This window comes from Cuculus canorus, chromosome 1 (genome assembly GCF_017976375.1).
Source record: "Cuculus canorus isolate bCucCan1 chromosome 1, bCucCan1.pri, whole genome shotgun sequence".
NCBI lineage: Eukaryota > Metazoa > Chordata > Aves > Cuculiformes > Cuculidae > Cuculus > Cuculus canorus.
Genome location: NC_071401.1, coordinates 1,439,146 through 1,456,769, shown reverse-complemented (window position 1 = coordinate 1,456,769; position 17,624 = coordinate 1,439,146). Strand labels below are relative to the sequence as shown.

The following is a 17,624-nucleotide window of genomic DNA, read 5'->3' as shown; positions in this document are numbered from 1 at the left end:
ATTTTGCCCATCCATTGCCTTTGGGACCACGCCGGGATGTCACCGTGACCAGAGATGGAGTTGATGGTGACCACCATCCTCCTTCCTGGCACCAACGGATCATCTTTTGACGTCTCCTGGTGGTGGTTCCTCCTTAGGTGGCCAAATTTATCGGTTCTCCGCCGGGATACGTTGGCCACGAAGAAGGTGGACAGCTCACCAAAAAGCTCAGGCAGTGTCCAAACGCTGTGGTCCTCTTCGATGAGGTCGACAAAGCCCATCCAGATGTCCTCACCATCATGCTTCAGCTCTTCGATGAAGTAAGTCCCTGGTTCGGAAGCGGAGATGGCGTTGGGAACGGTTGGAAAAGGGGATGGAATGAGGGGTGAGGGCTGGAGGAGATGTTCTGGAGTGGTCCCATCAACGGTGTCTTCCGAACAGTGGTGAATCGGAGAGTCTTCTCCATCGGAACACCGGGAAAGGGGATGGAGGAGGGATGGAATGAGGGAGGAGATGTTCTGGAGTGGTCCCATCAACGGTGTCTTCCGAACAGTGGTGAATCGGATGAGTTTTCTCCATCGGAACACCGGGAAAGGGGATGGAGGAGGGATGGAATGAGGGATGAGGGCTGGAGGAGATGTTCTGGAGTGATCCCATCAACGGTGTCTTCCGAACGGTTGTGAATCGGAGAGTCTTCTCCATGGGAACACCAGGAAAGGGGATGGAGGAGGGATGGAATGAGGGTTGAGATGTTCTGGAGTGATCCCATCAACGGTGTCTTCCGAACAGTGGTGAATGGGATGAGTTCTCTCCATCGGAACAGCGGGAAAGGGGATGGAGGAGGGATGGAATGAGGGGTGAGGGCTGGAGGAGATGTTCTGGAGTGGTCCCATCAATGGTGTCTTCCGAACAGTGGTGAATCGGATGAGTTTTCTCCATCGGAACACCGGGAAAGGGGATGGAGGAGGGATGGAATGAGGGATGAGATGTTCTGGAGTGATCCCATCAGCGGTGTCTTCCGAACAGTGGTGAATCGGATGAGTCTTCTCCATCGGAACAGCGGGAAAGGGGATGGAGGAGGGATGGAATGAGGGAGGAGATGTTCTGGAGTGGTCCCATCAACGGTGTCTTCCGAACAGTGGTGAATGGGAGAGTCTTCTCCATCGGAACACCGGGAAAGGAGATGGCGCTGAGGTCTCCTGGTGGGATAAATCCAGTCTTCTCCAGCTTTAAACGAAGGGAAGACATTGGGGTTGGAGGAGATGATCTTGGAGGTCTTCTCCAGCTTTAAACGAAGGGAAGACTTTGGGGTTGGAGGAGATGATCTTGGAGGTCTTCTCCAACGTTAAACGAAGGGAAGACGTTGGGGTTGGAGGAGACGATCTTGGAGGTCTTCTCCATCTTTAAACCAAGGGAAGACGTTGGGGTTGGAGGAGATGATCCTGGAGGTCTTCTCCATCGTTAAACCAAGGGAAGACGTTGGGATTGGAGGAGATGATCTTGGAGGTCTTCTCCGTCTTTAAACGAAGGGGTGGAGGTCTTCACCGCGTTGTGCCATTGACAGGGACGGTTGACCGACGGCAAAGGGAAGACCATCGACTGCAAAGATGCCATCTTCATCATGACCTCCAACGTGGCGAGCGAGGAGATCGCCCAACACGCGCTGCAGCTCCGCCGCGAAGCCCTGGAGATGTCCAAGAAGAAGATAGCGGAAAACTTAGGTAACGGAAAACCCACCGGCGTTTGGCTTGGATCCACCTTGAGGTGACCTCAAGAGAAGGAGAAAGGAAGGACCATCTGGAGGTCCATCACTCCCAAAAGAGAGATGTGGAGGAGTTGGAGAGCATCCGGAGAAGGGAATGGAGATGGGGAAGAGGGTGGAGGACAATGGTTGAGGGATGTGGGGGTGAATGTGGAGAAGAGGAGGTTGAGGGGAGACCTCAGCGCTCTCCGCAGCTCCTGGAATGGAGGTGGGAATCAAGAGGGTGGTGGCTTCTCCCATGGAATGAGGGATGGGATGAGAAGAAAGGGCCTCAGGTGGCTCCAAGAGGAGGTTTGGGTTGGATATGAGGAGAAATTCCTTCGTAAGAAGGAGGAGTCCTTCATGGAAAGGGTTGTTGAGCTCTGGAAGAGGTGGATCCTCATCCCTGGAGGGCTTCCAAACCCATGTGGGGACAGCGTTTGGTTGACTCCTCCCGATCTCCAACACTTTCCATCCTGAGAAGGACTTGAGGAGGAGGAGGACTTGAGGAGGAGAAGGACTTGTGGAGAAGGAGGACTTGAGGAGAAGGACTTGAGGAGAAGGACTTGAGGAAGGGAAGGACTTGAGGAGAAGGAGGACTTGAGGAGAAGGACTTGAGTTGAGGAGAAGGACTTGAGGAGGAGGAGGACTTGAGTTGAGGAGGAGGACTTGAGGAGGAGGAGGACTTGAGTTGAGGAGGAGGACTTGAGTTGAGGAGGAGGACTTGAGGAGAAGGAGGACTTGAGTTGAGGAGAAGGACTTGAGGAGGAGGAGGACTTGAGTTGAGGAGAAGGACTTGAGGAGAAGGAGGACTTGAGGAGGAGAAGGACTTGAGGAGAAGGAGGACTTGAAGAGAAGGACTTGAGTTGAGGAGAAAGACTTGAGTTGAGGGAAAGGACTTGAGTTGAGGAGAAGGTCTTGAGTTGAGGAGGAGAAGGATTTGAGGAGGAGGACTTGAGGAGAAGGAGGACTTGAGGGGAAGGACTTGAGTTGAGGAGAAGGACTTGAGGAGGAGAAGGACTTGAAGAGAAGGACTTGAGTTGAGGAGAAGGACTTGAGGGCGAAAAGGACTTGAGGAGAAGGAATTGAGGAGGAGAAGGACTTGAGTTGAGGAGAAGGAGGACTTGAGTTGAGGAGAAGGACTTGAGGAGAAGGACTTGTGGGGCTGAGGAGGAGGAGGACTTGAGTTGAGGAGAAGGACTTGAGGAGGAGGAGGACTTGAGGAGAAGGACTTGAGGAGAAGGACTTGAGTTGAGGATAAGGTCTTGAGTTGAGGAGGAGGACTTGAGGAGGAGGAGGACTTGAGGAGAAGGACTTGAGTTGAGGAGAAGGACTTGTGGGGCTGAGGAGGAGGAGGACTTTAGTTGAGGAGAAGGACTTGAGGAGAAGGACTTGAGTTGAGGAGGAAAAGGACTTGAGTTGAGGAGAAGGAGGACTTGAGGAGAAGGACTTGAGTTGAGGAGGACTTATGGGGCTGAGGAGGAGGACTTGAGTTGAGGAGAAGAACTTGAGAAGGACTTGAGTTGAGGAGAAGGACTTGAGTTGAGGGGGAAAAGGACTTGAGTTGAGAAGGAGGACTTGAGGAGAAGGACTTCAGGAGAAGGACTTCAGGAGAAGGAGGACTTGAGGAGAAGGACTTGAGGAGAAGGTCTTGAGGAGGAGGACTTGAGGAGGAGAAGGACTTGAGGAGAAGGACTTGAATTGAGGAGGAGAAGGACTTGAGGAGAAGGAGGATTTGAGGAGGAGAAGGACTTGAGGAGAAGGAGGACTTGAGGAGAAGGACTTGAGGAGGAGGAGGACTTGAGTTGAGGAGAAGGACTTGAGTTGAGGAGAAGGACTTGAGGAGAAGGACTTGAGGAGAAGGAGGACTTGAGTTGAGGAGGAGGACTTGTGGGGCTGAGGAGGAGGAGGACTTTTCTCCTTCATCCCTCGGGATGGAGATGGATGGGAGACCCCCACCCCTCCTGTCCCACCACCACCACCACCGCTGTCCTCCTCCTCCTTTGCAGATGACGTCCAAGCGACGGAGAAGGTCACCATCTCGAAGCAGTTCAAGGAGAAGGTCATTCGCCCCATCTTGAAGGTAACTTTGGGGGTCCATTCTTTGTGGTCAACGTTTCGGGGGTCCTCAGGTTCGGTTCTTCAGTCATACGATGTCATATCCATCGTCTTTCTCCTCACGGGCTCTCTCCCAACGTTGGGAAAGGTGGGATTGTCCATCCTGGAGAGGAGAAGGTTCCATGGAGACCTTAGAGAAGGTTCCGGAAGGGATAAAAAGGGGTTCCAGGGAAGCAGCTCATGGTCAGAGATGGAAGAGATGGGATGAGGGGAGAGATGGAGGGGAGATCTTAGGGAGAAATGTTCTCCTCAGAGGGCGGAGAGGTTCTGGAAGAGCTTCTCCAGAGCGGTGGTGGTCACTCCATCCCTGGAGGGGTTGAAGGCCACGTTGGATGGAGCTCAGAGCTCCTGAGCCGATGGGAGGTGTCCCTGTCCATGGATCTGGAGGGGCTTTGAGGTCCTCTCCCACCCAAACCATTCCATGATTCCAAGGGCCAAATAAGACACAACGGGGTTGGATCTGGAGGGGCTTTGAGATCCTTTCCCACCCAAACCATTCCATGATTCCAAAGGCCAAATAAGACACAACGGGGTTGGATCTGGAGGGGCTTTGAGGTCCCTTTCCAACCCAAACCATTCCATGATTCCAAGACACAACGGGGTTGGATCTGGAGGGGCTTTGAGGTCCTTTCCCACCCAAACCATTCCATGATTCCAAAGTCACGAAGGGGTTGGATCTGGAGGGGCTTTGAGGTCCCTTTCCAACCCAAACCATTCCATGATTCCAAGACACAACGGGGTTGGATCTGGAGGGGCTTTGAGATCCTTTCCCACCCAAACCATTCCAGGATTCCAAGGGCCAAATAAGACACAACGGGGTTGGATCTGGAGGGGCTTTGAGGTCCCTTTCCAACCCAAACCATTCCATGATTCCAAGACACAACGGGGTTGGATCTGGAAGGGCTTTGAGATCCTTTCCCACCCAAACCATTCCATGATTCCAAGGGCCAAATAAGACACAACGGGGTTGGATCTGGAGGGGCTTTGAGGTCCTTCTCCACCCAAACCATTCCATGATTCCAAGACACAATGGGGTTGGATCTGGAGGGGCTTTGAGGTCCTTTCCCACCCAAACCATTCCATGATTCCAAGGGCCAAATAAGACACAACGGGGTTGGATCTGGAGGGGCTTTGAGGTCCTTTCCCACCCAACCCATTCCATGATTCCAAGACACAACGGAAGCAGCAGGAGGGTCTGGAATTGGGTAGGAGAAATTCCATGTCTAATCCTTCTTGGAATCACCACGAGAAGCGATTCCTCCTGTAAAGCACTTGGAGAAGTTCTCCCGGTGAGCCAAGATCTCCGCTTCCATTGGGACGATCCCTATGGAGCTCCTGGTGTGGTGTTGGTTGACCTCATCCAGCGTTTTTCCATAGGCTCACTTCCGACGGGATGAATTCCTGGGAAGAATCAACGAGATCGTCTATTTCCTCCCTTTTTGCCATTCGGAGCTGATCCAATTGGTCAATAAAGAGTTGGAATTTTGGGCCAAAAAGGTAAAATCCATCGTTTTCGCCGCATTTCCCAGAAGGAAATCCGCGGAGGAGGAATTCCCGTTGATGGGAAAAAGAGGGAATGGGCGTCTTTGCGGTGTTCAGTGGGAAAAGGGAGGAAATCCGCGGAGGAGGAATTCCCGTTGATGGGAAAAAGAGGGAATGGGCGTCTTTGCGGTGTTCAGTGGGAAAAGGGAGGAAATCCATGGAGGAGGAATTCCCGTTGATGGGAAAAAGAGGGAATGGGCGTCTTTGTGGTATTCAGTGGGAAAAGGGAGGAAATCCATGGAGGAGGAATTCCCGTTGATGGGAAAAAGAGGGAATGGGTGTCTTTGTGGTGTTCAGTGGGAAAAGGGAGGAAATCCATGGAGGAGGAATTCCCGTTGATGGGAAAAAGAGGGAATGGGCGTCTTTGTGGTGTTCAGTGGGAAAAGGGAGGAAATCCATGGAGGAGGAATTCCCGTTGATGGGAAAAAGAGGGAATGGGCGTCTGTGTGGTGTTCAGTGGGAAAAGGGAGGAAATCCATGGAGGAGGAATTCCCATTGATGGGAAAAAGAGGGAATGGGCGTCTTTGTGGTGTTCAGTGGGAAAAGGGAGGAAATCCAGGAATTCCCGTTGATGGGAAAAAGAGGGAATTCGCGCTATTCCATGGGAGGGACCTCGTGGGGTGGTGTTGGGAATGATTCCACTTCCGACGGAGCCGGAATGAGCTCCGGACCGTGATCCCAGATTTCCTTTGGCTCATTGACCTCCGCGCATCCGAGTTTTGTTGGAGCCCCAAATGGGTCTGAGCCGATGGAGCTCTCTTGGAACGCTCCTCGCATCCCCTTGGGATAATCCGGAAGGTTTTTCCGTTCGCCTTCGGGAATGTTTTCCTCCTTTTCCTTCTCCGTCAGGCGAAGGCGAGGCACAACATCACTCTCCTTTGGGATCGGGAAGTCATGGATGTGTTGGCGGATGGTTACAACCTCCACTACGGCGCCCGTTCCATCAAACACGAGGTAAAGCCGACGTCGGAGCACGGATGAAACCCACGGATATCCGCACCTCCGCACTCGGGAAGGTCTTATCCCGTGGGAGGAGATCCCTACAGCTTCCAAGGGGGGAATCCAGAGGGGGTGGGAGGAAACGGAGGACGCAGGGAGGAAGTGGGATGAGCAGGAAGGTCTGGCATTCCCAAAGGTGGAGGTGTCCGGATTCCCGGGAAGCTGCCGCAAGGGCTTTGGTTGGGTTTTCCGGGCGGAAAAGAGGGTTGGGATGGGTTTTGCAGGTGGAACAGGGGTTTGGGATGGGTTTTCCAGGTGGAAAAGAGGTTTGGGATGGGTTTTCCAGGTGGAAAAGAGGTTTGGGATGTGTTTTCCATCTGGAGCAGAGGTTTGGGATGGGTATTCCATGTGGAGTAGAGGTTTGGGATGGGTTTTCCATGTGGAACAGAGGTTTGGGATGGGTTTTCCATGTGGAAAAGAGGTTTGGGATGGGTTATCCAGGTGGAAAAGACGTTTGGGATGGGTTTTCCAGGTGGAGCAGTGGTTTGGGATGGGATTTCCATGTGGAGCAGAGGTTTGGGATGGGTTTTCCAGGTGGAAAAGAGGTTTGGGATGGGTTTTCCAGGTGGAAAAGAGGTTTGGGATGGATTTTGCAGGTGGAAGAGAAGTTTGGGATGGGTTTCCCATGTGGAACAGGGGTTTGGGATGGGTTTTCCAGGTGGAAGAGAAGTTTGGGATGGGTTTTCCATGTGGAACAGAGGTTTGGGATGGGTTTTCCATGTGGAAAAGAGGTTTGGGATGGGTTTTCCAGGTGGAAAAGAGGTTTGGGATGGGATTTCCAGGTGGAAAAGAGGTTTGGGATGGGTTATCCAGGTGGAAAAGACGTTTGGGATGGGTTTTCCAGGTGGAGCAGTGGTTTGGGATGGGATTTCCATGTGGAGCAGAGGTTTGGGATGGGTTTTCCAGGTGGAAAAGAGGTTTGGGATGGGTTTTCCAGGTGGAAAAGAGGTTTGGGATGGATTTTGCAGGTGGAAGAGAAGTTTGGGATGGGTTTCCCATGTGGAACAGGGGTTTGGGATGGGTTTTCCAGGTGGAAGAGAAGTTTGGGATGGGTCTTCCAGGTGGAAAAGAGGTTTGGGATGGGTTTTCCAGGTGGAACAGGGGTTTGGGATGGGTTTTCCAGGTGGAAAAGAGGTTTGGGATGGGATTTCAAGGTGGAAAAGAGGTTTGGGATGGGTTTTCCATGTGGAGCAGAAGATTGGGATGGGTTTTCTGTGTGTCGGAGAGGTTTGGGATGGGTTTTCCAGGTGGGACAGGGGCCTGGGATGAGTTTTCCATGTGGAACAGAGGTTTGGGATGGGATTTCCAGGTGGATCAGGGGTTTGGGATTGGGATTTCCAGGTGGAAAAGAGGTTTGGGATGGGATTTCCAGGTGGAACAGGGGGTTGGGATGGGTTCTCCATGTGGAGCAGAAGTTTGGGATGGGTTTCCCATGTGGAACAGGGGTTTGGGAAGAGTTTTCCAAGTGGAGCAGAGGTTTGGGATGGGTTTTCCAGGTGGAACAGAGATTTAGGATGGGTTTTCCATGTGGAGCAGAGGTTTGGGATGGGATTTCCAGGTGGATCAGGGGTTTGGGATGGGATTTCCAGGTGGATCAGGGGTTTGGGATGGGATTTCCAGGTGGAGCAGAGGTTTGGGATGGATTTTCCAGGTGGATCAGGGGGTTGGGATGGGTTCTCCATGTGGAGCAGAAGTTTGGGATGGGATTTCCATGTGGAGCAGAGGTTTGGGATGGTTTTTCTGTGTGTTGGAGAGGTTTGGGATGGGTTTTCCAGGTGGAAAAGAGTTTGGGATGGGTTTTCCAGGAGGAACAGGGGTTTGGGATGGGTTCTCCATGTGGAGCAGAGGTTTGGGATGGGTTTTCCATGTGGAGCAGAGGTTTGGGATGGGTTTTCCATGTGGATCAGAAGTTTGGGATGGGTTCTCCATGTGGAGCAGAGGTTTGGGATGGTTTTTCCGTGTGGATCAGAAGTTTGGGATGGGGTTTTTTTCCAGGTGGAACGTCGCGTTGTGAACCAGTTGGCGGCTGCCTACGAGCAGGATCTGCTGCCGAGGGGCTGCGTCTTACGGATCGCCGTGGAAGACTCGGATAAACAGCTGCTGAAACCCAAGGATAACGCTCCTTCCGGAGCGGAAAATGCCAAAATTCCCACCCTTCGCTTGGAAATCGTGGAGAAGGACAGCAAAGCCCGAAAATTGGACATCCAAACGCCTCTGAACCCGGAAAACATCTCCTACTTCTTGTAGGCAACAACGGGCGCTTCCGGAACTTCTCCGGAAGAAACTACGGAATTCCGGTGAGAGCAGAGGCGAAGCCGTTTCTCTTTCCGGGCACGGAAAAGCGGGAGCTGCTCCCGGGATGGAGACGGAGCGAGTGGAGTAGGGACTGTGGGTGGTGGGAATGTGGAGGTGGTGGATCCGAAGGGGGTTCGCTCGGAGCAGGGAAAGATGGAAGAGCTTTGGAAAGAAGGGATTTGGCTTTCCGGAAGTTCGGAAGCCGAGGGATCTGCTCGGGTTGGATTTGTCATTCCTAAAGTTGGGATTTTTCCGGGATTGGATGACAGCGGGAGATGGTTCGGGAATGGAGTTGAGACCCCCACCGGGCGCCCAATTCCGTGTTTTCCCGATTTCCCTTTATTTATTCCAATAAACATCGTGCGTGGGGAATGCCGAAAGGGGGGAGCGGAATCCCTACGGATACGACGCATCCGAGGGGGGTCGAGGGGAACCCGGAACAACCCCACCATGATTTCCTGCTCCGGCTGCTCCGGAATCACTCATATCTTGGAATGAGAATTCCCGGCTGTCGGAGCGGGGCCGGAAACCCAACGCGGACAGGCGGAATTGTGGGATCATGGAATAGTTTGGGTTGGAAGAGACCTTAAAGATCATCCAATTCCAACCTTCCTGACGCGGGAAGGGACAAATCCCACCGGATCAGGGTGATCCGAGGTCCATCCAACGTGGCCTTCAACGCCTCCGGGGATGGAAAAGCCACAACTTCCTCCGGAAAACCTCTTCCAGTCCCTCATCAACCTCCTCGTGAAGGAATTCCTCCTCGTATCCAGTCTAAATCCGCCCCTTTCCAGTTTATTCCCGGTTTTTTCCCACATCCCATCCCCACAAGCGTTGGTGGACGGTCGCTCCGCAGTTTTCTTGGAGCCCCTTCCGGTCCTGGAAGGTCAGGAAGAGAGGATCAGGATGGGAATTGGGGATTGGGATGGGTGGGAAGAGGGGATCGGGATGGGAATTGGGGATCGGAATGAGGAAGAGGGGATTGGGATGGGTGGGAAGGGAGGATCAGGATGGGAATTGGGGATTGGGATGGGTGGGAAGAGAGGATCAGGATGGGAATTGGGGATTGGGATGGGTGGGAAGAGAGGATCAGGATGGGAATTGGGGATCGGAATGAGGAAGAGGGGATCGGGATGGGTGGGAAGGGAGGATCAGGATGGGAATTGGGGATTGGGATGGGTGGGAAGAGAGGATCAGGATGGGAATTGGGGATCGGGATGGGTGGGAAGGGAGGATCAGGATGGGAATTGGGGATCGGAATGAGGAAGAGGGGATCGGGATGGATGGGAAGGGAGGATCAGGATGGGAATTGGGGATTGGGATGGGTGGGAAGGGAGGATCAGGATGGGAATTGGGGATTGGGATGGATGGGAAGGGAGGATCAGGATGGGAATTGAGGATTGGGATGAGGAAGAGGGGATTGGGATGGGTGGGAAGAGAGGATCAGGATGGGAATTGGGGATTGGGATGGATGGGAAGGGAGGATCGGGATGGGAATTGGGGATCGGGATGGAAGGGAAGGGAGGATCAGGATGGGAATTGGGGATCGGAATGAGGAAGAGGGGATCGGGATGGGTGGGAAGAGAGGATCAGGATGGGAATTGGGGATTGGGATGGATGAGAAGAGAGGATCAGGATGGGAATTGGGGATCGGAATGGGTGGGAAGGGAAGATCAGGATGGGAATTGGGGATTGGGATGGATGAGAAGAGAGGATCAGGATGGGAAATGGGGATCGGAATGGGTGGGAAGGGAAGATCAGGATGGGAATTGGGGATTGGGATGGATGAGAAGAGAGGATCAGGATGGGAAATGGGGATCGGAATGGGTGGGAAGGGAAGATCAGGATGGGAATTGGGGATTGGGATGGATGGGAAGGGAGGATCAGGGTGGGAATTGGGGTTCGGAATGAGGAAGAGGGGATCGGGATGGGTGGGAAGAGAGGATCAGGATGGGAATTGGGGATTGGGATGAGGAAGAGGGGATTGGGATGGGTGGGAAGGGAGGATCAGGATGGGAATTGGGGATCGGAATGAGGAAGAGGGGATCAGGATGGGTGGGAAGAGAGGATCAGGATGGGAATTGGGGATCGGAATGGATGGGAAGGGAGGATCAGGATGGGAATTGGGGATCGGAATGAGGAAGAGAGGATCGGGATGGGAATTGGGGATTGGGATGGATGGGAAGGGAGGATCAGGATGGGAGTTGGGGATTGGAATGAGGAAGAGGGGATCGGGATGGGTGGGAAGGGAGGATCAGGATGGGAATTGGGGATCGGAATGAGGAAGAGGGGATCGGGATGGGTGGGAAGGGAGGATCAGGATGGGAATCGGGGATCGGAATGAGGAAGAGGGGATTGGGATCGATGGGAAGGGAGGATCAGGATGGGAATTGGGGATCGGGATGGATGGGAAGGGAGGATCAGGATGGGAATTGGGGATCGGAATGAGGAAGAGGGGATCGGGATGGGTGGGAAGAGAGGATCAGGATGGGAATTGGGGATTGGGATGGGTGGGAAGGGAGGATCAGGATGGGAATTGGGGATCGGGATGGATGGGAAGAGAGGATCAGGATGGGAATTGGGGATCGGAATGAGGAAGAGGGGATTGGGATGGGTGGGAAGAGAGGATCAGGATGGGAATTGGGGATTGGGATGGGTGGGAAGAGAGGATCAGGATGGGAATTGGGGATTGGGATGAGGAAGAGAGGATCGGGATGGGAATTGGGGATTGGGATGGATGGGAAGAGAGGATCAGGATGGGAATTGGGGATTGGGATGGGTGGGAAGAGAGGATCAGGATGGGAAATGTGCCAAGCCATGCCGGGTCATTCCAAGCCATTCCATGCTGCGTCATTCCATGCCATTCCAAGCCATCCCACGCCACGCCATTCCATGCCATGCTTTGTCATTCCAAACCATGCTGTGTCATTCCAAGCCATTCCATGTCATTCCAAGCCATTCCATGCCATGCTGTGCCATTCCAAGTCATGCCGTGTCATCCCAATCCATTCCATCCACGTTATCCCATTCCATGCCGTGTCATCCCATCCCATTCCATGCCGTGTCAATCCCAACCCATTCCATGCCACATTATCCCATTCCATGCCGTGTCATCCCAACCCATTCCATGCCACGTTATCCCATTCCATGCCGTGTCAATCCCAACCCATTCCATGCCATCTCCTCCTCCACTCCGGCAGCTTTGGGGTCTCCGGGATATCCCTCCATCCCTGCGGTATCCGCCTCCGTCCGGGAAATTCGATTACGCCTCCGGAGCTCCTAATTCCATTATGGGGGCAAAGGATCTCCCGGCAGACGGGAGCGGAGCTTTGTTCCCGGGAACAAAGCCGCGGCCTCCGGCAGCCGTGGGGGAGCGGAATGGGGATCCCACCTGGATACGGCCCTCGGGGTGCGGAATGGGGATCCCACCTGGATACGGCCCTTGGGGTGCGGAATGGGGAACCCCCACTGGGATCCCACCTGGATACGGCCCTCGGGGTGCGGAATGGGGAACCCCCACTGGGATCCCACCTGGATACGGCCCTCAGGGTGCGGAATGGGGAACCCCCACTGGGATCCCACCTGGATACGGCCCTTGGGGTGCAGAATGGGGAACCCCCACCGGGATCCCACCTGGATACGGCCCTCGGGGTGCGGAATGGGGAACCCCCACTGGGATCCCATCCGGATACGGCCCTTGGGGTGCGGAATGGGGATCCCACCTGGATACGGCCCTCGGGGTGCGGAATGGGGAACCCCCACTGGGATCCCACCGGGATACGGCCCTCGGGGTGCGGAATGGGGAACCCCCACTGGGATCCCATCCGGATACGGCCCTTGGGGCGCGGAATGGGGAACCCCCACCGGGATCCCACCTGGATACGGCCCTTGGGGTGCGGAATGGGGAACCCCCACTGGGATCCCACCTGGATACGGCCCTCGGGGTGCGGAATGGGGAACCCCCACCGGGATCCCACCTGGATACGGCCCTCGGGGTGCGGAATGGGGAACCCCCACTGGGATCCCACCTGGATACGGCTCTTGGGGTGCGGAATGGGGAACCCCCACTGGGATCCCACCTGGATACGGTCCTTGGGGTGCGGAATGGGGAACCCCCACTGGGATCCCACCTGGATACGGCCCTTGGGGTGCGGAATGGGGATCCCCCACTGGGATCCCATCTGGATACGGCCCTTGGGGTGCGGAATGGGGAACCCCCACTGGGATCCCATCCGGATACGGCCCTCGGGGTGCGGAATGGGGAACCCCCACTGGGATCCCACCTGGATACGGCCCTTGGGGTGCGGAATGGGGAACCCCCACTGGGATCCCCCCTGGATACGGCCCTCGGGGTGCGGAATGGGGATCCCACCTGGATACGGCCCTTGGGGTGCGGAATGGGGATCCCACCTGGATACGGCCCTCGGGGTGCGGAATGGGGAACCCCCACTGGGATCCCACCTGGATACGGCCCTTGGGGTGCGGAATGGGGATCCCACCTGGATACGGCCCTCGGGGTGCGGAATGGGGAACCCCCACTGGGATCCCACCTGGATATGGCCCTTGGGGTGCGGAATGGGGAACCCCCACTGGGATCCCACCTGGATACGGTCCTTGGGGTGCGGAATGGGGAACCCCCACCGGGATCCCACCTGGATACGGCCCTTGGGGTGCGGAATGGGGAACCCCCACTGGGATCCCACCGGGATACGGCACTTGGGGTGCGGAATGGGGAACCCCCACTGGGATCCCACCTTGGGGTGCGGAATGGGGATCCCCCACTGGGATCCCACCTGGATACGGCCCTTGGGGTGCGGAATGGGGAACCCCCACTGGGATCCCACCTGGATACGGCCCTTGGGGTGCGGAATGGGGATCCCACCTGGATACGGCCCTCGGGGTGCGGAATGGGGAACCCCCACTGGGATCCCACCTGGATACGGCCCTTGGGGTGCGGAATGGGGAACCCCCACTGGGATCCCACCTGGATACGGCCCTTGGGGTGCGGAATGGGGAACCCCCACTGGGATCCCACCTGGATACGGCCCTTGGGGTGCGGAATGGGGAACCCCCACTGGGATCCCACCTGGATACGGCACTTGGGGTGCGGAATGGGGAACCCCCACTGGGATCCCATCTGGATACGGCCCTTGGGGTGCGGAATGGGGAACCCCCACTGGGATCCCACCTGGATACGGCCCTTGGGGTGCGGAATGGGGATCCCATCTGGATACGGCCCTTGGGGTGCGGAATGGGGATCCCACCTGGATACGGCCCTCGGGGTGCGGAATGGGGAACCCCCACTGGGATCCCACCTGGATACGGCCCTTGGGGTGCGGAATGGGGAACCCCCACTGGGATCCCACCTGGATACGGCCCTTGGGGTGCGGAATGGGGATCCCACCTGGATACGGCCCTTGGGGTGCAGAATGGGGAACCCCCACTGGGATCCCACCTGGATACGGCCCTCGGGGTGCAGAATGGGGAACCCCCACTGGGATCCCACCTGGATACGGCCCTTGGGGTGCGGAATGGGGAACCCCCACTGGGATCCCACCTGGATACGGCCCTTGGGGTGCGGAATGGGGAACCCCCACTGGGATCCTACCTGGATACGGCCCTCGGGGTGCAGAATGGGGAACCCCCACTGGGATCCTACCTGGATACGGCCCTTGGGGTGCAGAATGGGGAACCCCCACTGGGATCCCACCTTGGGGTGCGGAATGGGGAACCCCCACTGGGATCCCACCTGGATACGGCCCTTGGGGTGCGGAATGGGGATCCCACCTGGATACGGCCCTCGGGGTGCAGAGGGGGAGCAGATCTGGGGGGTCCCTGTGCCAACGGATTCAGGAATGGGGGTCCCTATCCCCAAGGATGGGGGTCCCTGTGCCCATGGATTCAGGGATGGGGGTCTCTGTGCCCAAGGTTGGGGTTCCTTTCCCCAAGGATTGAGGAATGGGGGTCCCTGTCCGCAAGGATGGGGGTCCCTGTGCCCAAGGATGGAGAGATGGGGGTCTCTGTCACCGAGGATTGGGGTCCCTGTGCCCATAGATTCAGGAATGGGGGTCCCTCTCCCCAAGGATGGAGAGATGGGGGTCCCGGTGCCCAAGGATTGGGGTCCCTGAGCCCATGGATTCAGGAATGGGGGTCCCTCTCCCCCAGGATGTAGAGATGGGGGTCCCTATCTCCAAGGATAGGGGTCCCTGTGCCCAATGGATTCAGGGATAGGGGTCCCTCTCCCCAAGGATGGAGAGAGGGGGGTCCCTGTCCTCAAGGATGGGGTCCCTGTCCCTAAGGATAGAGGACCCCGTCCCCACGGATTCAGGGATGGGGGTCCCTCTCCCCAAGGATGGGGGTCTCTGTGCCCAAGGATGGAAGGATGGGGGTCCCTGTGCCCATGGATTCAGGGATGGGGATCCCTGTCCCCAAGGATGGGGGTTCCTTTCCCAAAGGATGGGAGTCAGTGTCCCCATGGATTGAGGAATGGGGGTCCCTATCCCCAAGGATGGGGGTCCCTGTGCCCATAGATTTAGGGATGGGGGTCCCTATCCCCAAGGATGGGGGTCCCTGTGCCCATGGATTCAGGGATGGGGGTCCCTATCCCCAAGGATGGGGGTCCCTGTGCCCATGGATTCAGGGATGGGGGTCCCTATCCCCAAGGATGGGGGTCCCTGTGCCAACGGATTCAGGGATGGGGGTTCCTGTGCCCAAGTTTGGGGTTCCTTTCCCCAAGGATTGAGGAATGGGGGTCCCTGTCCTCAAGGATAGGGGTCCCTGTGCCCAAGGATGGAGATATGGGGGTCTCTGTCACCGAGGATTGGGGTCCCTGTGCCCATGGATTCAGGAATGGGGGTCCCTCTCCCTAAGGATGGAGAGATGGGGGTCCCTCTCCCCAAGGATGGGGGTTCCTTTCCCCAAGGATGGAGAGATGGGGGTCCCTCTCCCCAAGGATGGGGGTTCCTTTCCCCAAGGATGGAGAGATGGGGGTCCCTGTGCCCACGGATTGAGGAATGAGGGTCCCTATCTCCAAGGATGGGGGTCCCTGTCCCCAAGGATTGGGGTTCCTTTCCCCAAGGATGGAGAAATGGGGGTCCCTGTGCCCATGGATTCAGGGATGGGGGTCCCTCTCCCCCAGGATGTAGAGATGGGGGTCCCTCTCCCCAAGGATGGGGGTCCCTGTGCCCATGGATTCAGGAATGGGGGTCCCTCTCCCCACGGATGGGGGTCCCTGTGCCCATGGATTCAGGGATGGGGGTCCATGTGCCCAAGGTTGGGGTTCCTTTCCCCATGGATTGAGGAATGGGGGTCCCTATCTCCAAGGATGGGGGTCCCTGGTCCCAAGGATGGAGGAATGGGGGTCTCTGTCCCCAAGGATTGGGGTCCCTGTGCCCATGGATTCAGGGATGGGGGTCCCTCTCCCCAAAGATGGGGGGATTTGGGGGTCCCTCTCCTCAAAGATGGAGAGATTTGGGGAGTACCTCTCCCCACGGAGAGATTTTGGGGGTCCCTCTCCCCAAAGATGGGGGGATTTTGGGGGTCCCTCTCCTCAAAGATGGAGGGATTTGGGGGGTCCCTCTCCCTACGGAGGGATTTTAGGGGTCCCTCTCCCCAAAGAGGGGGGGATTTGGGGGTCCCTCTCCCTACGGAAAGATTTTGGGGTCCCTCTCCCCAAAGATGGGGGAATTTGGGGGTCCCTCTCCCTACGGAGGGATTTTGGGGGTCCCTCTCCCCAACGATGGAGGGATTTGGGGGTCCCTCTCCCCAAAGATGGAGGGATTTGGGGGTCCCTCTCCCCACGGAGGGATTTTGGGGGTCCCTCTCCCCAAAGATGGGGGGATTTGGGGGGTCCTTCTCCCCACGGAGGGGTTTTGGGGTTCCCTCTCTTCAAAGATGGAGGGATTTTGGGGGGTCTCTCTCCCCACGGAAAGATGTTGGGGGTCCCTCTCCCCAAAGATGGGGGATTTGGGAATCCCTCTCCCCAAAGATGGGGGGATTTGGGGGTCCCTCTCCCTACGGAGGGATTTTGGGGGTCCCTCTCCCCAAAGATGGGGGGATTTGGGGGTCCCTCTCCCCACGGAGGGGTTTTGGGGGTCCCTCTCCCCAAAGATGGAGGGATTTGGGGGTCCCTCTCCCCACGGAGGGATTTTGGGGGTCCCTTTCCCCAAAGATGGGGGGATTTGGGGGTCCCTCTCCCCAAAGATGGAGGGATTTGGGGGTCCCTCTCCCCACGGAGGGATTTGGGGGTCCCTCTCCCCAAAGATGGGGGAATTTGGGGGTCCCTCTCCCCACGGAGGGATTTTGGGGGTCCCTCTCCCCAAAGATGGGGGGATTTGGGGGTCCCTCTCCCCACGGAGAGATTTTGGGGGTCCCTCTCCCCAACGATGGGGGGATTTGGGGGGTTACTCTCCCCAAAGATGGGGGGATTTGGGGGTCCCTCTCCCCAAAGATGGAGGGATTTGGGGGTCCCTCTCCCCACGGAGAGATTTTGGGGGTCCCTTTCCCCAAAGACGGGGGGATTTGGGGGTCCCTCTCCCCAACGATGGGGGGATTTTGGGGGGTCCCTCTCTCCATAGATGGATTTTGGGGGTCCTTTTCCCCAAAGATGGGGGGATTTGGGGGTCCCTCTCCCCAAAGATGGGGGCATTTGGGGGTCCCTCTCCCCACGGAGGGATTTGGGGTCCCTCTCCCGGGGTTTCGGGGGTCCCCTCCTGTCCCCCCCCCCCGCCTCCTCCCCGCCCCTCCCCCACCCCCCCCCCCCCGTGACAGATTTCGCCCTTAATTCGTTTAGAAGGGAAAAACAAACCCTGAATCGAATTAAGGGGTTTGGGGCGGAGGAGGAGCTCCAAATTCGATTATAGCGCTGAGAGACACCCCAAAAACAGACCCCCATCCCCCCCCTATAGGGGGGCCCCCCAAAAAGAGCCCCCCATAGCGCCCCATAGCGCCC

The 17,624-nt window shown here is 56.7% G+C and overlaps 1 protein-coding gene across 5 annotated transcripts in view; it reads left to right on the top strand.

The window, feature by feature from the left end:
• Window positions 1–8,692, top strand: part of CLPB (ClpB family mitochondrial disaggregase) — an 80,478-nt gene extending 71,786 nt beyond the window's left edge. For all 5 annotated transcript variants that reach the window (XM_054056712.1, XM_054056743.1, XM_054056721.1 and 2 more), the window contains 6 exons: window positions 138–299; window positions 1,544–1,700; window positions 3,730–3,803; window positions 5,216–5,335; window positions 6,230–6,334; window positions 8,375–8,692. In XM_054056712.1, the coding sequence (XP_053912687.1) occupies window positions 138–299; window positions 1,544–1,700; window positions 3,730–3,803; window positions 5,216–5,335; window positions 6,230–6,334; window positions 8,375–8,626 (870 nt within the window). In that variant the 3' untranslated portion in view covers window positions 8,627–8,692. The remainder of the gene's footprint in view (window positions 1–137; window positions 300–1,543; window positions 1,701–3,729; window positions 3,804–5,215; window positions 5,336–6,229; window positions 6,335–8,374) is intronic.
• Window positions 8,693–17,624: the final 8,932 nt, after the last annotated feature.